The following is a 24450-nucleotide window of genomic DNA, read 5'->3' on the forward strand; positions in this document are numbered from 1 at the left end:
TGTGTGCAGGACCACTGCTGAGCTGTGGGAGGGGGCAGGATTTGCCCCAAAGCTTGCTGAAGAGGGTGCATCAGGTTGCCCTGTGTGTTCCAAAGGAGTGGTCAGAATCCATTAAAGCCATGGATGGGGCTGGAGATCTCTGTTCAAATATGCTGATTAGCATTGCTTATCCCAAATCAGCCAAACCTGCAATGGAAATCTCCTAGTCTTTTCTAATTAAGTTGTCCCCTATATAAAAGTGCATAAAATTCTATTCAAAAATATCACTGGTACCATTCTGGCCCTATAGTTGCCTATAAAGAAAATTCAGTGGCTCTCTGCTAATACAGTCATATTCATTTCATGTCAGTGGATATAATTACTATGCATAAGTGGGAAATGGTAACCTGACAATGATACTGCATTCTGCAAAGTAAAATGCTACACAGAGCTTGTGACTGGAGGGGTTATTCCCAATTCCTCATTCTCCTACTCCTGGCTTACTCTCAGACCTTCTCTGTGGGCTGGGAGGTCCAAGCTGGACCAAGTGAGGAGCCATTGGGTTTGCTCTGAGCATTGGCCAAGGAGGCTCACCCATGCTGCAGGTTGTACATTATTCCCATACACTCTCCAAGGGTGAGCATGATCCATCCAGAGCTTCCCATACCTGGCAGGCAGAGACAGGTAAAACCAACCCTGGCATACCAGGCAAGCCCTCAGTTTTGTGTTTTAACTATTTTCATTCCTGGGGTTTTTTTCTGTTTTACATTCCTGAAATGCTGGCTGGCCCAGCAGGTAAGTGGAGTTGGAGTCCCCCATGTGCCAGGCTGGTGGTGCCTGCTGGGGATGCTGCAGGGCACCAAGGCACTAAGCTGCAGTGCCCTGTAGCCACTTGCCCTCACACCACCACGTAGGACAAGGAATGTCAAGAATATTTAGGGGTAAAAAGGCTCTAAGGAATTATTGGAAAAATACTGATCAGAAAAAGCAGAAAGAACCTCTCCTGTCTGTACACAGCTCCCCCACCCCTCCAGCTTTTCAGCACTTCACACAGTGGCAAAGATAATTTATTAAAAACCCTACAGTGAGGGAATTGCAGGCCCATCCTGGAGTTCTGGCTTCCCCTGGTCCTGGCAGGAAAGGACTGCCAGGGGATGCTCCTTTCCTGGACAGTGGGCCACAATGTGTGTTGCTGCTCTGTTCATTGCATTGCCAGTAGCACTGGGGTTTTGTTTTTGTAGTCCATCCCACCCTCTCTCTTATGTCCACTCTGGTTCCTGCTTTTCATATCACAAGTACTGGAGTTCTCAACCTGCCAGAACTGTAATGTGGGACAGATTCAACAGGAATAATAGATTTTCCGGGAGCTTAGAATGATAGTGTGAGATTAATTCATTTCATATGAGTAACATTTTCTTTTCTGTTCGGTTTCATGATTCAGCCTTCCACAGGAATGACTGGGAGGGGTTAAAAGAAAACAAGAAAAGCATCTGGAGAGCAGGAGTTTTCACTGATGAGATGGGAATGAGGAGGGCAGAGCACAGATCAAGGGCCCTTATGGGAGAGCAGGAGGCCAGTCTGTCCCATTCTGTCCATCCTTCAGTCTCCTGGCCCTGTCACACCTTGTGCGCTCTGACAGTGCCAGCTGAAATTCGTGGTACCACGGGCTCAAAGACCAAACAGTTCCTGTTTCACATTTATTGCCATTTCTGAATTGCTCTCTCTGGGCTGCCAAAAAAAGAGTTATGCAGCACTGTTTCCCTAATAAATCTGCTGCCTACCAGCCTGAGAAAGACAAGACCTGCAAATAGCTTTCCAGTAACAGATTGCTGCGTGCTCAGCCATCCAGCAAGCTGCTGGCAACCCTGCGTTTATATAGGAAACCAGATCTGCAGATACTTCTCCTGGGATATGCATAAGGAATACTCCCCTATGAGTAACCTAATCAGCATGTAGATGTCATTGCTGTTTACACAACTGTACTGAGCAGAAGACATTTGTCTGGCTTTCACTGCACTCTGAAAGAAAATGATCAGCTTAGAAGGGTTGGGGTGGATTTAAAATAACTTCTTAAGCACTTGTCAAAAATCTGCATCCCTTTTCCTAACACTCCATCAAGCAATTGACCTGCACACTCCCGTAAAGCAGTACATTGTATCAGTGTAAACTCCCTGTCACAATTCTATCACATAAGGATGTGAAATCACAAGGCTGCCTTATAGTGTCTAAAACCAACCCGACCATCTGAGCTTGCAGTCCCATTCCTCTGTAGCTGCGAGGCTCTCGCATCCGCCTCCCTCACACACTTTTAGCAGAAATACGGGAAGCTCCTGGAAGGAAGTAATTCTAAAGCTATTTGTGAGTTTGCCAAAAGGATTTCTTTGATTTACGAAGTATGAAAGATTGCCATTTCTGAATTCATAGTGGATGAGTTATTTCCTGTGTTTTGCTCAAAGGAAGTTCATAATGCAATGAATTCTAGTGTGAAAAAGATAATTAAGGAATAACCTTTTCACAACTGCTGCTTCTGCAGTTTTTGCAGCTGTAACATGTGTCTTGTTTCTCCACACAGGCTGGGTTGTTGGATCGTTGGAAATTCTTGGAAGCCCAGCTAGTCTGGTGAGAAGCATAGGGAATGGCATAGCTGATTTCTTTAGGCTCCCCTATGAAGGGCTGACCAGAGGCCCAGGAGCATTTGTCAGTGGAGTTTCCAGAGGAACAACATCATTTGTAAAACACATTTCCAAAGGTAGAGCTTTCATTTTATTACTCCAACTACTGCTTTGTTGTCATGCATTGTTAAAGTTTTAAGCAATAAAATCTGTCCATCCTTCAGTCTCCTGGCCCTGCCTTGTCTTGTGCTGCTCTGACAGTGCCAGTTGAAATTCCTGGTACCAGGGCTCAAAAACCAAACAGTTCCTGTTTAGCTAAGCTAAGAGTGTATGTAACAAGCTCACATGCAATGTCTCATGTATTAAACAGATCACCACTTTACTGCAGTGCATGAGAATGTTTCAGAAACTTCAGAATTTTAAACCTCCCAGTGGGAAATAGATATTCACTCAGCAAGTATTTCATGTGATAACTGCAGAAGTATTAAAGGTGTTCTGCACTTCTGCTAGCAATCAGAAATTCTACACTCGGTCGCCTCATCATATTTATTATTAAAAAAAAAAAAAAAGAAGTAGATACAGTTGTCATAACTGTGTGAGTATGTGGATGGGATCTGACAGTGGGGCTGGCCTGCCATGGGAACAGGAGGAGCTTTTCCCCTGCAAAGCTGTACAAACAGTGCCATCGCGTGGCTCCGGCCGCCGCACAGACACGGCGCCTGCCCCGGCGCTGGCTGCTGCTCCGAGCCCCCACTCTGCCTCCCGCAGGACGCGGCCTCACGGCTTCTTCTGTAAATATTTGTTTACCTTTCCATCACCCCCTTCTCCATTTAGATTAGCCTTACACAAGTCAGGGAACTGGAGAAGGATGTTCAGATGAGTTTCTGTTCCCACCGACCAGGCAAACCTGGAGCAGGCTAATGTAAAAGGCGTGACGCGGGCCATAGCAGCAGCGTGGTGATGCTTGACAAACAGTAAAGCATGTTACACATGGGTGACTGTTCACTTGACTTGCTGCTCTGCTCATAAGCTCAGCATTGCAGGGAGGCATACAATGTCTCCGTGGTTTAAATTAAAGCATTTTGATCCAGACCCAAATGTATATCTCCATGCATTTAGGTACACTGACGTCAATTACCAATCTGGCAACAAGTCTTGCTCGGAATATGGATAGGCTGTCACTTGATGAGGAGCATTACAACAGACAAGAAGAATGGAGAAGGCAGCTTCCAGAGAGCCTGGGAGAAGGACTGAGACAGGGCCTCTCTCGTTTAGGCATTAGCCTTCTAGGTAATGTACTATTAAATATCAAGTCATGATAATACTGTTTTCTAATCTGCTCACTATCCTTTTCTAACTGTGAATTATAATTTCAAAGTCTGGGGGGGGGGGTGGTTAGTGTCTTCTTGTGAAATCTTGTGAAAAGCCTCACAGTATGTATATTAGATACTGTTTATCAAGATTTACCGACTTTTGTGTGTGATGTTTGCTGATAAAATAATTGCAGATATAGAATGGGTTTGCACTTTCTTTGTGAAATAAGATTTTCATTTGTACATGATGTAGATCTAAGTGGGAAAAAAAGAATAATTCTGCATCGGGCAGCGTGACTTGTAACTAATTCAACACGAAGACGTCATCATGCTGATGTTTACTTTCCGATGAATTATAGGAATGCCTTCTGAACCTGCTTGTTTTTGCAGCACTGTAGATATCAGAGATTCTTGGGTTTGTTTGAAAACCACTTCAACTTAGTGCAGATGTTAAGTAAGCTTTGATGAGGAATTCTGCTTTTACGGAGAGACCCAGATCATCCTGATTCAGTGCAATTTTATTCGTGAAGCAGCTGAGTGGTTTGGTTAGAAGTGAAGATTACTCTATCCGTTTCAAAATAGCACCTAAAATTTTGAAAACTAACCCACAGTGGAGAAATTCTCTGCGAGAAGTTTTGCAGTAAGGAGCTGGATTTTCTAGGTTACTTCGACTTGTCACACTGCAAAGGAATGCAGAACTGTATTGTTTGGCAGAGTTCCTCAGTGTGTATTAAACAGTATGAATCTCTTAGAGATCAAAGTGACCAAAAGCAGTCCAGTGCAAAAGGTTAGAAGAGCTGAAGCTTGAAAGGATTTGTCCTGTTTCCTAATCTTCAGTAGTGTACACAACTCCTAAATTTGCAACCGCAACCCTGAAAGCCCCAAAGAGGAAGTGGTAAAAATGTTACAAGTTTGGGTTAAGTTGCTGGGAATTATTTTAAGCAATAACATTAGATTATGTGAAGCACTGTCATTTGATAATGCCTGTAAACCGGCAAGCAAGTGTCCTGGGAGAAATGTGCATAGAGGAGAAATTCCATATATTAGTAGCCACTGTCCCAATAGTAAGCTGTTACTGGAGTTGCAAATCAAAGGCAGTTTGGAGGAGGTTTTATTTTTCCCTCTTGTTTTATTGGGCTAAGGGCAGTTGAGTTGCTGGATGAAAAGTTATCCTTTTAGAAGCACTGTGTCAGCCTGGTGTGTATGTGCTGGTGAAATGGTTTGGTGGTCTTGGCTCAGTTATTAATTAAACATCAAGGTAACATGGTGTCTGTATCCCCTTACTGACACACCAGAGCCCTTGAGAGCTAAAAACATCAGCTGCACAGCCTGAAGTAAAGAGCAAAACTTTGTAGCTTTGGCTGTATCAAGGCAAAGTTTCTGCTGTTCAGGAAAGCTGGGAACTCCTCACGTACATGCACAAATACGCCATTCCTGCACCTCCCTGCGCACAAGGATTCCGTGGTTCACAGCACTACACCCGAGTTAAAAGCAAAACAAAAAAATAAAGCTAGAATTCCAGTGCCCCTGATTTCCTAAGAAATCAGACTTCGAGTTAGAAATTTAGAGCTTCATATTAGCATTTAAACAGTGCTCTTCCACAAGCTAGGGTCCTGTTTTTATTCCTGTGGTTATTGTTCAGCGATTGCTCCCTGCTAACTACCTTTTTTCTTAGCAGTTGTGTCAGTGAAGCACCCAGATAAATAGCTACAGTTACTGTATAGCTGGATGTGACAAGAATGAAACTCACTAAGGGAGAAATCAGAAATATTCTACTTACTCTGTATCAGTTTTTTAATTTAAAAAAAATATTTTTTAAAAGCATGTTTCTTCTGTTTAGGCAGCAGCATTCATATAAATTGTGTCAAGACCTAAATTTTGATTAGACCGATGTTTCAATTTCTACAAACTTGTCAGAAAGCTGCTGCTGTCCTGGCCATTTAGTGTAAAGAATATTGTGGCTTCCCAAAAAAAAAAAAACAAACATAATTGAAGATATGGGATCACTGTGCTGCTTTTTCCCCCAGCACATTCAGAATAAACATGAATATGCTTACTTTAAAAACACTTAAGGTTATTCGTACATAACAAAGTGAAGCTGCAGTTGTTTTCCTTCACAAGGATGAAAAGTTTGATGAGCACAGAAATGCAGAGAGCACAACTGTTTGAAGCCATAATTTCTATGACTTTCTAATTGTAAAATGGAAGAGTGTGAAGGAGATTTCTACGGTGGTCACAGCACTCTCATGTTCATAAAAGCCATCTGACCCATGCAGGCAGCTAAAACAATGGCAATGTAGATTCTGTGCCTATGTGAACTCACATAAGAGTCCTCAGTTCACCGGTATGTTGTGGTACCTACCCAGAAAGTTAGAGTTGCCTTTCTGATTTTTCTGAAAATCTGGCTCACGGTGGCCCTGATTCAGCAGAGCACTTAAGCATGTGCTTAAGAGCTTTGCTGAATCAGGGCCAAAATCATGTACTCTCGTCTCCTCCTCAGTGCAAGTTGTTCCCTGTGGTACATTCTTAAGTGCTTTGTCCTGTCTCATTTTAAATGACTCAAGCACTGTCAGGGTGTTGTTTGATTTGATTGTTATCTTTGGCCAGCTGTTGTCTTCTTTTCTAATTTGGAGGAGATTTCTGGGTCATTTTAGTAACACTTGTGCATGAAAAGAAGCAACAGCTTATGATAGGTGTGTTTTTTCTTTTATATGTTTAGGCAAATATGCAGTGAAATTTTTGGTAAAATATTTAGATTATTGACTTCCGACCAAGGAACTATCTTTTGCATTTTGTGTGACAGGGTCAAACTTAAAATATTAACTTTTAAGCATGTAAAAGAAACTATTGAAACTATCTGCTGTATTTTCAACTGCCGGTCCTAGTGAAAAATATTATATTGAAGTGGCTGCCTTTAGGAAGTTGAGCATATCTGAATAACCAAAAGATGACAACTATTCAAAAAGCTATTTTTTACAGTGGCAGAAGTGCTCAACATTTCAGTTACTCCTTCCTGCTTTTGGGGAAGTGAACTGATCCATATTGCCTGACAGTGTAACTGTCCTGATAGAGCAGGCAAAGCCTGGGTTTCAGAAGCTTAGATTTTTGTTATTACAGGTGGTGGTGGCTGTTCTTGCTGTACACTATCACTGAGTCAGGGCCACTCTGTGTTTGCCTATCTACAACACAAGATAGCACAAGCCAGTGCTAATCCTGAAACTGTGCGCTATTCCACACTAATTGTGCAACATTAATGCACGGCAACAGGTGCTTTTTTTCTTTGAGCTGTATTTTTATGAGATGTTTGCTGTGGTGAGATTATGCTTCAGCCCTGGTTTTGGTGTGAAACACTTGCAGCAACCCTGGAAGACAACAGAGAAAAGGAAGCAAAATGGCTTCAGCTTGGGCAGCTTCCAGCCTCATGGCAAAGCATGGCCAGTTTCTCTTAGTGGGGGATTTTTTCCAATTATATCTTGCTCTGAAAAAGTTTGTCACAAGCCATCCGAGTTTTGCCAAGGTCTGTAAGCTGTGCTACGTTCACCAAACTTTGTCACTCTTCATGAACCAGTTGCTGCCCGTAATCAAATTCTTCTTGAAGTAATCCAGTGATATACTCTGAACTATCTGAATTTTGTAGCTATCAAAGTAGCTTTTTTATTGTTACTGAGCAACATGTATTAACCAGAGTGCACCCCATCTGATGTTTAGCAGATGTTATGTTGTTGCTGGAACCTCTTTGGTCCAGTAATGGAAGAATATGTTTTTGTTTTGTTGCTTTGGTGTTTAATTTTATTGAGGTTTTCTTTATACATGCATAATCTGTGTGTACATATGTGGACATGCATATAAAATCAAATGCTTAGGGCAAGAAAAAAAAAGAAAAATGGAGAATGGTTTCATTTAATTAAAAAAATACTGGTCGAGGGACATTACAGGGAAAGGACAGGGCCAGCAGTAGGACACCATGTGAGAGAGGATGAGAGTGGGAAGGGAGGAACCACTACGTGTGGTCCCATGCTCGGCTTTCCTGATACCCTACTGAAATCTGTCAGGAGAGACTTTCTCTGGTAAGTCCATCCCTCATGGTGCTGCTGCCAACAACTCTGTTAGAAGCCAGAAGCCACAGGGGCACTGAAGATGTGCTTGGCACAGTTTCTGGTGTGAGGAGTGCCCTGAACCTCACGTATGTGCCACTACTCTCTTGCTGTTGCTGGGTTTTGAGTTTGCTCAGGCTTTGGTCTAGGTCTTTTTCCTTCGCTCACACATGCTGCACACAGGAAAGGAGCTGCACAGGTCTGGATTCCCCACACAAGGGTGGTAGAACCAGCCACTCCTCAGTAAAAGGAGTAAGGTTATAGTTTATTTTGTGATTTGTGGGCACGGCCACTGCACATAAATGAGTTTTGGCAGTCAGTTGCAAGTGAAGATAAGGAACTACAGAGGAAGAGAAGATCATTTGATATATTTTTTTGCAGGTAGAACAACAAGACTTGCAAAAGGATTTGAGATACAAAAGGGCCATGTCTTCACAGACAAGTTCAGAACATGCATAAAATGCCAGAGTAACAGGAAGCATGGAATTACTAAAAACTGGCTAATTAAGCTATAGATTATTTGGGGTATTACATAAATATTCTTCTATAACACAGTCACAGCAGTTTCCATTCTGTTTCCTTGTCCTTGAGCCTAATTCTAGCCAAGCAGTGCCTGGAGCATACCACGGGTCCTTTGGAGTAGGGTCTTATTATTACCTTATAACTTTGCTCAAGTATATTGCAGTAAATAATTTACTAGTGCTAGGACTTAGGTGGATTACATTTTATAAGGCAATAACTTCTGTTCTGAAAGTGCAGTTGTTGTGGATGACCTCAGTAGATAGGGTGAAGGAGGTCACAGGATAGTATAATATTGTAACTTAGCAGAACACCAAGTATTGTTTTATGCCTTCAAATGCATCCCAATTGCACAAAAGACTGGACAAACAATCCCAATTGTGTAATGTGGTGTTGAGATATTATTTTAGTCAAGCAGCAGGAGCAGCTGGTATGTACTAATGAATTGAAAATTGTATCGTTTCAATGACATGGCATTAAGGAAAATGTGGCTTTGTGGCTTTTATGGTACAAAAGGTGAATGTTCAGCTGCACACTCAGCTTCAGTGAGTGACCTCAATTAAAACCAGGCATCACTTCACAGACAGACCAGCATTTTCTGTGGAAATTTGTCAAAAGGCTAGTGCTACAGAATTTGGGAGAATTCTCTCTAAGAGGAGAGGAAGGCATTTATGGGGGATGCAAGTTTCTTGAATTCCTGATCCATAGTATCCCAGGACAAAGATCTGGGGAAGCGTGTGCTGTTTCTCATCCTTGTCTTTTATTTGGACAGTGACTGCGCACAAATACAATATTAGTTCTTGTTGTTCAAAGTCAGCAATTTCTTTATTTATCCAGTGACAGTAACTAAAACCATCTGAAAACCAGCTCACTGCCTAGTGCACGTCACGCTGGTAAACACATGGGGCCAAATACCTCGGTTGCAATTGTCCGAATCTGTGGAATTATGCCTGGATTTCCTTCCACTTACAAAGCAGAACTTTCAGAGATGTCTAGGTTGAGGTGAAAATGCCTAGTAACCACGGTGACACTCAATCCTACTCCTTAAATAATTGTTTTATCTTGATATCTGCAGCTGCAGGTGCAAACTGAGACCTGACCAAGAAGCCTGCAGACTTGCTTTTCACTGAGCAAAGCCCCTCGGTTCGGGCAGACTGGTGTGGCTTTGTCCAGTCCTTGTACCCATAGTGATCTCCAAATAGCTTATCTATCAAAATTACAACAACTAGAGACATGTCTGTGGTTAAGTGGCTAGCATAAACTCAAGATCAAAGAAATGTACCACCTCACATACCTGTTTACATTTAGGAAGATTTAAGTTGAAGTTCTCTGTTGATACTAAAAGCTGGGAAGGTCATTATGTCACTTGTAAAAGTTTGACCCATGCGCATTAAAGTAAAATATGATGGTTTTCACAAAAAAAGTAACAAAAAGGCTCAAAGTCTAATTCTGCTAATCTTAGTCATATATCAAAAGTTGCATTAGCTTATGAACACTTCTGGCAGTGGAAGAGGATATAAAAATGATATATTGAATACAAGCAGTTTTTATTCTCATGAAGTCAATCTCGCACTTACGTGAAAAATCTCATTTCCATAGCAGCTCAAGTTGTCTAAAACTGGAGGATTTTATTCCTAGCCCAACATTTTCGGAATTATTATCAAATTTAATTAACTCAGCAAAAGCATTTAGCATAAGTAGTCAAAAGAGGAAAACATAGTGTTAGGTTAGGTGATCTAAATGTTTAAAAAAAAGGTTTGATCTTAACTGAAGCTAAGATAGTGTTTAGCTAATTGGTCACATACTAAATAGCTGTATAAGAATGGGGTACAGTCTCTAATCCAAACAATATTCAGGTCCAGTAGTAAGATTTCCTCTTATTACGGAATATTTATCTATATATTCACTATATATTTATGTATTTGCTACTTACTGGAGACTCTTGTTTTTTCAGGTGCAATTGCTGGGATTGTGGATCAGCCAATGCGGAATTTTCAGCGAGTATCTGAGGCCCAAGCTTCTGCTGGGCATAAAGCCAGAGGGGTCATCTCGGGTGTGGGGAAGGGAATCATGGGCGTCTTCACGAAGCCCATTGGAGGGGCAGCTGAGCTCGTCTCCCAGACAGGTTACGGTGAGTTTCATATTTCCAACACCTCCATTTAAATTTTAAAATGCTGTTCAAAAACAACCTGCTATGTCTTACTTATCCAGCTCAGTATTGTGTGACTTAGAGAAAGGTTTAGAAATGCCACCGCTAAATACTTACAAATGCTCTGCTGGTTTTCTGAAACGCCATCGTGTTGTGCTTCTCTCTTGTGTTACTGATCAGCGATGCACAGCCACAGAAACAGAGAATGCAGAAAGCATGAAGTAATTCTTGGAATACAGTAGAATTAGTTACAGAAACATATGTGCTTGAAAAATAGTTTTTGACATAAAAGGATTAGAGCAACACTATGTCCAATTAGAGTGTTATTTTGAGATTGCTTTGTTATGGCAGGGAAAGAGTTGGGCTATTTCTATGCAAAGAGTGAGTTACGTTCTTGGGAGAAAGAAGTGAGTCATGTAGTAGGAGCATCCCCTTTAAACTGGAGCTTCACGAGAAGACAGTCCTGTTTTCAGATACATGGGTAACCTTAGAGCAACCAGAGGTGGGGTTTCCAGCTAGACTGAGCACTTAATGGCACTGGTGCTAAATCCTTTCAAATTGATGGGAACCATTCTGGACAAGCAGAAAGTGTAAAAGATAAAAATAAAATATCAAAATACACTAATTTATTTGTCTCCAGTATCAATAAATCACTTTCCTCTTGAGATTTAAGAAGAAATGCTGGTTGGAGGCAGTCAGGGAAGAGATATTGATAGAAGGACAATGTGTCAATAATTCCACCTCACTAATTATACCAGACAAACCTTGAATGTTTAAGCCTTTAATCACTAGCAATATTTATGCTTGTTGTGTTGACTAAAATATGAGTAGTTCTCATAGAGCTTAAGGTTAGGATGCTTCCTACAACATCCACAGCTCATTCCATCTAGTAAAAGAAATAATGAAACAATTATTAGAATTCTTTCAAGTCAACTTTATCTTGTTTGTATGATCATAAATAATAACTGTTCTCCTGAACTGTACACCCCATAGGTTTAAAACTTGTATCAGCAAAATCAGAAGGTTTTTTCTGTTGTTGGCTGTCTCTGTGTTGGCTTTGCTGCCCAGGACATTTTAATTCTAGATTTAATTCTGCTGCTGTTTTTATCAAGAAACTCATAGTAGTAGAGGGACACTTTTCATTGCAGATATGGTATATAAGACCTCATGTTTTCCATGACCATGTGACAAAAGGAGTTAGCCAGGAAAAAACATAAAACTATATCAATAATAGTTGACAGTGCGTGAGAGGAAAATACACAAGAGTTCAAGTAACTCTTACCCACAACTGGATTGGAAGTGGGACAGTGCCTCTTGGGGGGGACCAAGGGGTGGAGGACCACACAGAAATAAACACATGTTCTCTCTGTCTCCATCTGTAAATAACATTTTCACTCACATAATGCTGAGAACCTCGGTAAGCCAACTGTTACAATTGGGATGCTGCTTTTAAGTATTACCATCAACATGTGTGCTAAAAATTAAAGGGTTTTTTTTTCATTGCTGATGTTTTGTTTAAATTATTATCCATTGTGTAAGAGGGAATCTAAGTTATTGACACCCTTGTGCCTTTGGAATGCTTAGACAAAAGAAAATCTCTTAATTTATTTGTAAAGAAGTACATTTGTAAAAGAGTAACTTAGCACCAAACCATATAACACTAGTGTTTGCTGCATAACCTACTCCATGTCTGTCATGTAAAAATTTTTAGAACTACTCCATTTGTGAATTTTTTGCATCCCACGCATTCTTTCTGGTGACCATACCTCATCATTGAATGTTTATAGGCCATCTGAAATCATACATACTGTATCATCTTCAGCTCTGGAGAGTCTCTTTAGAAACCTGCTTAACTGCTGCTTGTAGTCTCCATTCTGTGCTGGCACTAAGAAGAATTCACAATAAACCAGATGCCCCAGGAGATCTCATAAATGTACACGGATCTGTGTTTAACAGCTGGATTAAGTAACTGAACATTTAAATGCAGGCAAACTTGCCTTCTAATTTATACCAATTGTGACACGTATATGAAAGTATTTTAATATTAAGCAAGAAATTTAACAATGGTCTTGATTTTTTCTACATAAATTCTAAGTGATGTGTCTGATCCTGCTCTGAAGTGATGGCTCTCAGGAGTGTTATGTTTCTCCTGATTGCAAGTGTAGAGCTGATTCATGGAACACACAGTGGGGCTTTTTTTGTTTCTTGCTAAAGCGAGATCATGGGGGTTAAGTGCACAACTCTTGCATTGTAATATTTAATGAATTATCTTGACTACAGCTTCCAGAGATGTGACATCATTTTGGATCTGCACTATTTTATGAACTGCTTTAAACAGATGACATCACTACAACACGTAACTGCGTTGTAGAAAACAGCCACTAAGAAACCTGAATTCTCTTGCCCACAGGTATTTTGCATGGAGCTGGACTTTCTCAGCTTCCCAAGCAGCGCTCTCGTCCAAATGATCAACATGTTGAGCAGGCTCCAAACAGCCACGTCAAATACGTCTGGTAACATTATTTAGACAATTGCTCATTTTTACATCCACATTGTTTATTAATAGGTTCTGGCCTCTGGTCAAATTAACAGGAAAGGCTTCCCTAGGAAAGGCTGAGTTATGGCAGTTTGTTTAGGAACATTAAACACAAAGGTAGTGCATAGAAACCCAATCTGCAAATGATGGGCTGCTGATATGCATCCAGCTTGGAAACTACAGAGCTGATCTTTATTTAATGGTATTCAGTGAGTTCTTACTTACTTTATCATTGCACTGAGCCCAAGAAAAATACTGCACATCTCCAGAAACAGCTGTTAGTGAAGATAGCTTTATTTTCTGCACTGAATTTTTAAGCCACTTCTCAGGGTAATTTTTCTATTCTTAAGGAAATAGGAGGGGAAATAGGCTAACCTAGCACAGATATTAGGCCAGTTCTGTGGTGAGTGATTGAGGGGTTTTGATAAGTAACAATTTCACATTCATTCTTTAAATCTGAAATCTTACATCTTTCAGTAACGGAGTTTTGGAGTACACTCCCTGGCTTATTTTACATCTGTAGGTGATAGCTACAGGCTTAAGTAAAAACAGTGATCAAAATAAGCCCTGGAGGATCCAATGCACTACACTAACTAGTTCTTTTTTTTATCTTCTTTTTCTTTTTTTAACCTGATAATGCAGGAAAATGCTGCAGTCTCTGGGAAGGCCAGAGGTTCATATGGCCTTAGATGTCATGATTGTTAGTGGATCAGGCCAGCAGCATGAAGGCTGCTTGCTGCTCACCTCAGAGGTGCTCTTTGTCGTGAGCATCAGTGAAGACACACAGCAGCAGGCCTTCCCCGTGACTGAAATCGATTGTCTGGAAGATGATCAGCAAAAAGATCTGCTGAAGGTGCAGCTAAAACAACAGAGAGTGCCTTCTGACTTGGAGGTAAGGACTTGAGTACCTTTTCCCTTCAAAGATGAAGTTACACTGATGCTGGTGCTTCTGGCAGTGGGAATACTCACCTTTGGGAGGCCAGAGGCTGAAGTGCCAAACCAGGAGATCTGCCCCTCATAGTTGGCTGTGTTTCCCTTTGGATGAAAGGAATGTGTCTGCTCCCTTCTATCCTCTTATTGATCGTGATATACCATATCTATGACAGAAATTTTCTGAGGGAAAAAGTAGAGGAAGTCTGAGTTCTTGGTAAGCATCACCTTTTTTCGGAAAAGGTTCTCATGGCTACATATGCACGAGGAGTTCATTGTTTGGCAAGTCAGCAGTGCACCCTGTGCCGACCAACTCCCAGCAGAAGCAGTTCCTTTTATTCTTCTGGCAATTCTGGTAACAGTTCAGTGGTGCTGGTGCTCCTTTCAGCCTGCTTTTATTTTGTCTCTTCTAGCACAGTGGTCTTGTTTGGCTGTATTTACTTTCTTAGATCCTCCTTCTTCTGCAAATGCTAGCTTTAAACTGGATTAGTCCCTCTCTGAGATTGGATGCACCACGTGTTTTCCAGTAAGAGCATAAATGCTTCATCTTCATGTTGAAAGATGTCTAAGCCATTTGAATACTGAGGTTTTTTTGGATTAATTATCTTCTTTTAATGGCAGAAGAATGTTATATTTTTACACTTTTGGGAAACAATGTTTATTGTATTAAATTCTCAAGTAGAATCATATGAGAGAGCATTTCAAAAACGAACATGCATGTCCTGGTTTTTATAGAAGTGTGCCAGGTAGTTTATAGACTGCTATAACAGTAATTTCTGTTTCAAATATTAAAAAACCCTGAAGTATGAGGTGTGACAAAAAGTAGGAGCACCTTCAGTTAAATCCTAACTTTGCTGAAGTCACTGAAGAGTTTTGCTTCAGTTTCAGCAAGGACTTCATCTGTGTCGTGACAGCACTTGAGTATTTTTGTGAAAGCTTTCTTTAGTGCTGAATTCTCTATTTATATTTATTGTCTTTCCACTAACCTCAGTCTCACAGAGAACTGTTGACTGAAGTTGCCTTCTCTCACCACAAAGCTACATGAGGGATTACTTAAATTGTGAAGCAAATGGGCAAAGCTCAGCTTTTTTTGTCCCTGAGTGCTGAGTGGTTGGTGGAGGCACACATCAGACTGTCAGAGTCCAGCCTGTCCTGCTCAGTCCAGAGCCAGTGTCCTGAAGGGAAGAAGAAGAAAAGTTGTTTTCACTAAGGCACTGGATGCACCCAACCTGTCCTAACCCTAACTTTACCACCAGCCCAGATCTTTTTTTTATTGGCCTGGAGTGTTGTCTGGCATCTGGTTTTCCAAGGGGTGAGGAGAAGGCTGCTGCTGTGGGGCAGCTTGCTGCAGGTGGGTGGTGAAGGGTGCAGAGGGTCTGCCTCTTTGGGAGGAGGGAAGGCAAGGGACAGGGAGCCTAATTCTAGCCCCTACAGCTGGGAATGTGTAGGATTTATGGGCAAGTGGGGCCTCTGAATGCACAGAGCAACCCTGCATGGCACGTGCAGAGTCCAATGTTCCCACACACGCGCGCTCATAGCATCCTCCTTTGGAGGTACTGGACCAAACACGCCATTGTTTTCTGAAGTTCTGGATGGAAATATGGGAGTTCTACTCAAGTGGTGCAGCAATGCAACTCTAGGAGCTGTAAGCCTGGAGCCCAGCATCTCTTTTGCTGATACAGCATCTTGAGAATGCAGTGAAATGGATGGCATGGGAAAAGCTGGGAAAAGTGCCTGTGTCCCAGGTGGAGCCAAGTCAGGGATGGCAAGACAGCAAAAGTTGAGTGATGCTGTACAAAACAAACCTGGCAAAACATTGCTTCAAAATGCAGATACTGATACTGAAATTCTTGTAAAAATTTAAAGAAATGTGCTGTGAGGAAGAGCAGTTGAAAGAAACAGAATAAAAAAATTTGAATTTTTTATGTTAAGGCAGCTAAGGCAGCTACACAATAAAAGATTCCAAAAAATACAGTTTTAGTGATTACGTAGACTGTTTTGTAATTAATATTTGCTGGTTTTTTAGTGGATTGGGAGATGTCATACTTGGTGATTTCCTTTCCGCAGCTGAATCTGTTGTCTGGGTGTCATGTGCAGCACTGGTGCTGACGGGAGCCAGAGCTTCCCTTCAGCTTCCTGACAAGAGCTTCTGCAAAGTCTTCAGATGTGATTAGGAAAAGGAACCTTAGGAGGAACAAGTTGTGACTTGCAGATGAGCAGCCTCCAAGCTGCAGAGTGATGCCTAAATAGGCACAACTCCTCAGTATTAATAGTAGGCCATTGTGTTGCACTGAACGTGTCCTCAGCTGAAGTGCAGACATGTCTGTGCATGATGGCATTTGCAAAGATGGCCTCAGTGTTTAGCTGGAAAATGCCCAATCAGGTCAACCAAAATGTTATTTTGAGTTTAGCAAAACAGAGCTAATGTTACCAGTATAAGTTATGTCTATTTTTCTGCTTAGTTTAAAAAAGATGCTAGAAATAATACAACGAATTGAAACATTTAATTTCAAGGCTATAAAAATCCACTTTTTTGCATTACTGGTCACAAAAACAATTGCCAAAAGTTTTGTTTCAGCTCTGCCCAAAACAGTTTCTCTCATTCCCTCTTCTCAACTTCTTGGAACAGTTAAGAAACAAAACATGAGTTATCCTACAGCTGTAATCACCAGAGATGTTATGGAGCATATTTTGACTCCTTCAGCAATAGATTTGCCTGATGCCTTGTTCGCCTCCACAATATATAACTTAATCCATCTGGATAGGAATAGCCTGGATGGATTCTTAAAAACTCTGGCACTGACAAGTTTGTTATTGAAAAGGAAGTATTAATTGTATTTGGATTATCTTCCAAAGTAATTGAGACACTGCTTTTTTCCAGACAGATGTCAAACTCAAAAGTCCTGCTCTTCCAGCTGTTCTTGGTATAGCTCATAACATCAAGAAGACAACAAAAAATTGTAGGGCCCTGGAATTTCAGATATTCCAGATTTTTTTTTAATAGTCCTACGTGTTACCATCTTTCAAGCTCAAAACCAATCTTTGGATTTCTCAAAGCAATAGAAAAAAAAAAAACCTAAAGAGCTGGATCTGCTTAGTCAGTGTGCACAGAGGAGTAGATCAGTGCTACACCCATCTGGACTGCACAGCACAGGTGTTGTAGCTGCTGTGGAGTTAGAATTGCTGGAGGCTTATTCATTATAAACCATAATGGGAGGAATTTTAGAAAAATACTGGAGTTCTTAACCCAAAAATATGACCTTGTAGTATGAAGGGACATGATATCTGTAATATTTCTCTATGAGGTGCATTAAGCAAGCCTTGATGAAGTTTTGAATCCTTGAGTGATCTGGATATTAACATTATAAATGTTCAAAGCAGCAAGTGAGGGCACTTAGTGACAATCTTAGGTCCCATTTAGGAAATAAATGTAGAATAACATCAATTCCAAATTTTTCTTGTCTTGAAAATAGAAGCTAAACTGAAGCTGGCTACAGAAGCAGACACTTAGTTACAGATGAAGTCATCTAAAAGCAAGCAGGGTCCCAGTTACTTTGGAAGACCATCCAACCATAGTTAATATTTCCTTCTGAATAATTTTGCTGAATCTGTGGAAAATGGCCTGGGGTTTAATGAAGAATGGGTTCACAAAAGTCAATGAGTGGGATACCAGCACCATTTCTCTCTCCTTTGGTAAGCAGGATCTTCTGGTCAATGTGGAGGCAGAACCCAGCTGTCCTGGGCTTACCTCCCTAGGAGAAATCAGGAAAAAGTGTGAAGCCACCTACATGCAAAATTTACCCTGTAACTTAAAATCCAGTTTACATAGGTGGTACTCCAGCATATTTGTCTCCTTTCAACTGCTGAAACAGACTAAGTGCTGAGATACTTTCACTGAGCCACCAGACCAGAGTCGTGGTTCAGACACCGTTCTCCACAGTTAGCTGGGAGTCTGCTGCAGCACTCTGCCTTCTGAGTGCTTAAGGTCGTTCATGGAAACAACCCTTTCCTCTGCCCATTTCATCATTTCCGCTGTTTCTAGGCATAGGCTTCAACCTTAAACTTCTGAGCTTGTTCATGAGCCTGCTTCCTTTAGCAATTTTGTGATGATGATTGAAAACAGGAGTGTTTCTACTCGCTGAGCAGCAAATCCATCTCCAAAGGCATAGTAAAAAAATCCAGAGGGGACTTTTTTCATGGGAATGTGACACCTGTCACTATCTATCAATCATATTAATTCTTTCTTCAAATAAGCAGCAGAGTATTTAAATGAGTCTTGCAGTCCAGAGACATGACAAGAGACGATTGTGGATGTTAAATTTAATCTAATGGCACTGTCTGAAAATATCATTCTATCAAGCAAGACCTGTACAACTCCCTGAAAGACAGGCAGAAGAAAGCAGTCTTAAAATCTTTAGCATGATGTCCAGCAAGGAAATTTAAATCCTACAAAAATTAAACTGGTCAGCAATTCTCCAAGCATAAAGTAAGGAAGAATCAAACCCTAGCCCTATTATAGCTCCTGCCTTTTCATCATAATATTTTGGAAGTAACTTCTATTCTGAATGACTTAGCTTATCATACTACTGTAGTATCCATGGGGGGATTTCTGAAATATTTTTTGAGCCCATGCAACCAGCTTGATGCCTGCTTGTTTGCCTTCCCTTCTCAAGCTAGTCATAGCCATCCTCAACTTCTTCAAAACCAAGGGCACAGCAGATTAATCTTCCAAAGCCAGGTTTGTCCATAGCTTTTCTGGGTAATAGTTTATCTGACTGCAACCATATGATTGATTACAGTATTTGATTTACTGTATTTTTTCCCACTAGGGTAAGTCTTGCATTCCTCTTGCTAGGATCTTAAACAACCCCTACCTATTTCAGCCTGCAAAACACAGATCCCTTAATGTCTTCTCCAGAAACAAAATGCCCAAATCATCTTTAGTAAAACCCTTCTGTTCAGAAAAATGTCCTTGTGTGAATGGGTTTTGTTGCCAGAACCCGATGGATATATCCTGCCATAGGATATTCATCTGGAAAGTAGCTTCTAGTCTTCATTTTAAATGAAGTAAGTTGAAGACTAAAATATTTTGGCTAAATAGAATTTCTGTATGATAAGCCTTGCCAAGAGCTACTGACATTTTTCTAAAAGGGGTTTCAATGCGTTTGCCGTATACAAGGAGTTGATCTGTTGTAAAGTTCTACTCTTAACCAATTCTCCAAAGATACTGCTTAAATTTTGTGTGGCAGAGTTAGAGCTTCTCAGAAGTCCAAACAGCAGAGGACTAATTCACCAAGGACTCAACTATGGGAGAACACTCATGATTTAAAAAAATCCTTTAAACTATTTTAAGATTTCAGGCAGGAAGATTTTATTCAGAGAAATGTGGAAGCTGTTGTCCTTGTTGCTCAGCTCAGTTACTGTCAAACCCTCAGTAACTATTGTATCTTATCTGATCCCAGGCCGAGGGCGCCAGAGAGAGACTGTCGGAGCAGCAGTACAACCGCCTGGTGGAGTACATCACAAAGACCTCTTGTCACCTCGCCCCCAGCACCGCCGCAGCGCCAGCCCCCCAAGCCGTGGCTGCTGAACAGCCCCTGACTATAACAAAAACCTATCAGTATGTAGTTGATCCAAATTTTGCCCAGGTATTCATTAGCAAATTCACCATGGTGAAAAATAAAGCCTTGAGGAAAGGATTTAATTAATAGTTGTTTCTGGTGTGTGTAGTAATGTCCTACCAGTTTGAAAGCAATGCTTTCTCTGCAGTAACCTACATCAAGTAGAGATGCGTGCAATTTTTGAGGAGGTAGAAATTGATAACAAAGCCCAATAGCTTTTCTAATCTTGACAACATTCCTGCTTCCTAGCCAAAATACTAGTGCTGGAAGGAAAGTGTTCTGGCAAAGGAATAAAGTGAGAAGGAACAGCCTTGGACTACAGCTTAATCAAAATCCTTTTTCTTTTCAATAACCAAAAATTAGAGAATGGGGGAAAATTACGTGCATACGGACGTTTTTACCACACACAGAAATGTGTACCAATACCTCTATATCTTATTTTAGGGTCTGCCAGTTTCTGTTATAAACCAGGTTTATAACTCAGCTGTAAAAACTTGCTCAAGGCTGGGCCTTTCCCCCCACACCCACACTCCCCCAACATGTGCGTTTTCCCCCACTAAATCTGAAAAACCCAGTGTGGCTGTTTTAAGTTACTAGTGACAGCTGGGTTTTAGCACCACTTTAACCTTAAAATAGCTTCCTTTATTTGAGTGAAGTTCTGCAGGACATTAGTCCATAATGTAAACTAGTGCCTTTGTGTGGTTTGGAGAACAAAACATGAACTACAACATGACTTTATTTTTAAAACTGTCTGTATACAGAAACTTTATTTTATCCACCATCAAATTTTCAGAAGTACTTTCAATGTATGTATGACCGTGCATTGTCTGCTCATTAACTGGAAGCCAGTAACATGCAGTTCAAAAATTTAAGAAACAGAGCTGTCTCCTTAAAATCTCCAAGCTCAATGTAACCCAGATGTGCAGGTGCCAAGTACACCTTGTGGGGTCTTGCTTATTTCTGATCTGCCACCACTACATTGTATGTACTCCCTTCAGTCCTAATTCATTTTATGCTTATCATCTTCAAACTGATAAAAACAGGAATATTTAGAAACGTGACCTTTCAAATATGTACTAAACAAAGTGAGATTTTTCTAAAGTTGATTGAAAACTATGGACCCACAGGCACCAATTGCATTAATAGTTAATGATGTCATCACAATACATTTACAAATATATGTTAAACACCTGCATTTCTTGTAGTAGACAAGAAATCAATCTCTGGGCACAGTTAGATGACTTTATAAACCAAATTTGGCTATGGCAGTTTCATTTTAAAATCAAAAGCTTACTTGGTTTCCAACTATGCGTGTTAACTTTTCTCTCCTTTTCTATATGCTTACCAAAATGAATTATGTCTGGAGATTCCTGAACGTGGCTGGAATTGGAGTCAAAAACTGGAATAAAATGTGATCACCATTTGGAGCATATGCTTTATAGTTAATAACTTCTATGCATACTTGATATGACCAAATGCACAGTAAATAAGAATGTAGTAACTGCGATATTTTTCTCTTGAGTTCTGTTTTGTTAAAAGGTATTTCTAAAAGCTGTGTCTCTCATGTACTGAGAGTAAAGGAGGCTGGGGTCTGCATTTGTCCTTTTCTGACTGTGAAATTAGCCCATCCATTTTCAACATTTCATACAATGATTTAATAACTTAGTCATTGTTTAAATAACACTGTTTAAAAATGTATATGTATGTACACACATGTGCTTCATTCCTGAGTATTTTATGGAAGTTGTTTAATACTTCTAATTTTGCATATTGATGGATAAATTGTAATATAATTAAATTGTTTAAAGATAATAAAGCTATTCCTGTAATACTTGTTCTTGTGAGCTTTTTATTCATTTGGTTACAAGGTGTAGGACAGTGACAAGACTGATGTAGGCAAGCATTATGCGGGCCCCATTATCCCAGTTGGTCACTGGACTTTGTAGTGTACCAGAAAATGCAATAGATATGACAATACTTTGGAAGTAAAAACTGGTGACTAGCTTGCCAAAAATGTGTGCTGAAAAGTTTTATGCTTTTGTGACTAACTGAATCAAAACAGCACTGTACTCACCATTTCAATTAGACTAATCTGTTCCTTATTTATGGAGTACACAGACAAGCCAAGGGGATGCAAACACACCTGTATAAAATGAGGAACAGCAGTTTCATTTCTAAACGTTTGTAGATTTCAGCCATTTAAGATTCATTTGTGTTTTTCCTGAATTACATTCTCCTGGAATAAACACTTGCTTAAATTACACTTTTCTTCACTGAATAGAGCTGCATCTTTACTGCATTAGGCAGGTTCTTTCTCCCCCTTCTGACCACATGTATGGAAACGAGTGGGGACAGCACATAAATCAACCTCTCCTACATATGAGCTGTGTGAACTATGAAAACAAAGTTGTCCAAAGAGCAGCTGCCTGTACTTAGCTGCTAAAGCAGTGCAATGTGCACTCTTAAAACATGCCTACTCTCATAATGCTCTTTAGACCTGGAGAGCTCACAACTTCAAATCTATCTTTTTAGTTTGCTTCCAGAACAATCAATCACTCCTCAAACACTCCAGAATAAAGTAAGCTAGCCAAAAAATTTGAAGCCATAGTCAGGCAAGACCTTTCCCAAAGCAGTTTAGGTCAAATAATTCCTTTTTATATATCATTTCATACATAAATATAGCAAAAACCTTCAGACACTTGGGATCATCTCCAAGAGCAGCCAAGCATGTTTTTCAGCTCTGCATCTCCTAGAAACAGAATGCCCTGTAATGAGCAACTGATTAGGGTCGAACTCACAGGTCTTGTACTATGTTATATCCCACTCCAATTCTTTGTATGATAGAATTAGCTGAAGTCTTGCTGGCAAAGGAAAAAAAAATTAAAAAGGAAGAAAAAAAAAAACTGGTGGGTTGGTGCTGATTTCAGAAAAGCAGGTTAGGTATCCAGCTTTGCACTCCCTTCCTAGTCCAGAGGAAAGCAAGCTGTGGGTTGGTTGGCATTGCCTGCTTAAGGGAAGTACTTGCCTTGCATCCAGTGTGAAACCAGACTGCCTCCAGAAAGCAACCACTGCAGCCTGCAGACTCTCAAAGCCACAGAAGTTAGAACTCAGCTTCCTTTGTTAAATACATTTAGCCAGAGACATCCCTAGCTCACTGCATCTGTCAAAAATTGCCTTCAGTCACAAAACTCTCATTTCTTTAAATCACATGAGCTGGTAGCTGAAGGAACACAGACTGCAATAACTGCAGCTGGCTACAAGAGTTTAAAAGAAACTTAAGAATTTAACAGTAAATTAATTCATAGCAACTGTGAAGAATACAGGGCCTAAACTGACAAGGGAAGTCATGTCTATTAACCTGCACACCTGGCAGTAGCAGATTTCTTTGCCTCTGAAGCTGTCAGTAAGACTGAAGACCCCTGGCTATTTAAACCTGCAGACAGGCCTGAGAAAATGTTAGTCAGTACTTAATGGCATACACAGCTCATACTATACATTGGGAAGATAAATGGGTATCATTTGCTATTGTTAAGCTCTGGTTTACATTTAAAGGAGCTGGGGTATTTTGATTACTAGATGGTTTCCCTAGCATCACTAATGTCAAATTGCTTATTTGCTTAAAGGAAGCACTCTCTGCATGGGAAGTTTAAAGAAAATCCCATGTTGCTCTATAAAATCTTCTGGATCACATACATTACTTATGTGCTTTCATTAGTCCAAATATTGTTCAGGGATACCTATTAAGTGTTAAGTAGTTAATGATCCATGTAAAATAATAAGAGTTACTCCAAACAGGATTTGAACCGAAGACCTTCAAATACAACACAGATGGCCTAATTTGTCATGCTGCTTCATACAAAGACTTCCTTCCTTTCATGCAGTCAGCTTTTGCCTGCTCTCCTAATATCATCATTCAGCAAACAAAAGCTGCAGTCCTAGTACCTTCTTCATCCTGAGCAACAGGCAATGACAAAGCCTGTTCTCACTGACAGGTTATCATGGCCCAAGACAGAGCATCATGGTGCCTCAGACTGCACAGTGTAGCAGGGATCCAAACCATGCTGAGCTGACTACTTCCAGATATTAAAAAGATGATACATGTCTAAAAGCAGCATGCCAAGATTTTTATTACCATAATACAATATTTACTTTGTCTGCCTGTACCCCCTTCCCTCTTGTACATCAATTAGATGGGAACATGCCTGCAGTTTGGAGTCATTTTCCAATTAGAGTTACTAATATACCGTGTGTAAGAATGGGCATTTGCAGAGTCTGTAAGTCTTGCTGTAACAGTTCGCTGATGTAAGGAAGACAATACAGTGATGACAGCAGAAAAAGACAAAAAGGTTGGCTGGTGTATTTCCAGAATTTCTAGCCAAATTCTTTCGTCTCAAGGTCAGCTCACCTTGTGAAGCCAGAGGTAACACAGACCCCTCCAGAAATCCATCCTCTCTCTTCCTGCAACATCTGTCCTCTTGCACATTCCCATAAGCAGCTGGGACAAACTAGCTGTCACTGCTTAGGGATATACTGTGCTATCAAATGTGGAACTGGGCCAAAAGAGAGATGCAAATAATTCCTGGAGGAAAGATGGACTTAGTCATCTTGGGCAAGTTCTGAAGACTTTCCACCCCTCTTTCCACCCACCCAGTACCTGAGCCTTTAAGTATTTCTACATTAATGAAGAGAACTAAACG

General features: G+C 40.5%; 1 protein-coding gene across 8 annotated transcripts in view; it reads left to right on the plus strand.

Annotated features, from left to right (window-relative positions):
* Positions 1 to 21584, plus strand: part of VPS13B (vacuolar protein sorting 13 homolog B) — a 429893-nt gene extending 408309 nt beyond the window's left edge. For all 8 annotated transcript variants that reach the window (XM_041470605.1, XM_041470603.1, XM_041470604.1 and 5 more), the window contains 6 exons: positions 2552 to 2728; positions 3711 to 3881; positions 10472 to 10648; positions 13077 to 13179; positions 13845 to 14094; positions 19595 to 21584. In XM_041470605.1, the coding sequence (XP_041326539.1) occupies positions 2552 to 2728; positions 3711 to 3881; positions 10472 to 10648; positions 13077 to 13179; positions 13845 to 14094; positions 19595 to 19840 (1124 nt within the window). In that variant the 3' untranslated portion in view covers positions 19841 to 21584. The remainder of the gene's footprint in view (positions 1 to 2551; positions 2729 to 3710; positions 3882 to 10471; positions 10649 to 13076; positions 13180 to 13844; positions 14095 to 19594) is intronic.
* Positions 21585 to 24450: the final 2866 nt, after the last annotated feature.

This window comes from Pyrgilauda ruficollis, unplaced genomic scaffold, assembly GCF_017590135.1.
Source record: "Pyrgilauda ruficollis isolate IOZ18807 unplaced genomic scaffold, ASM1759013v1 scaffold25, whole genome shotgun sequence".
Classification (NCBI taxonomy): Eukaryota; Metazoa; Chordata; class Aves; order Passeriformes; family Passeridae; genus Pyrgilauda; species Pyrgilauda ruficollis.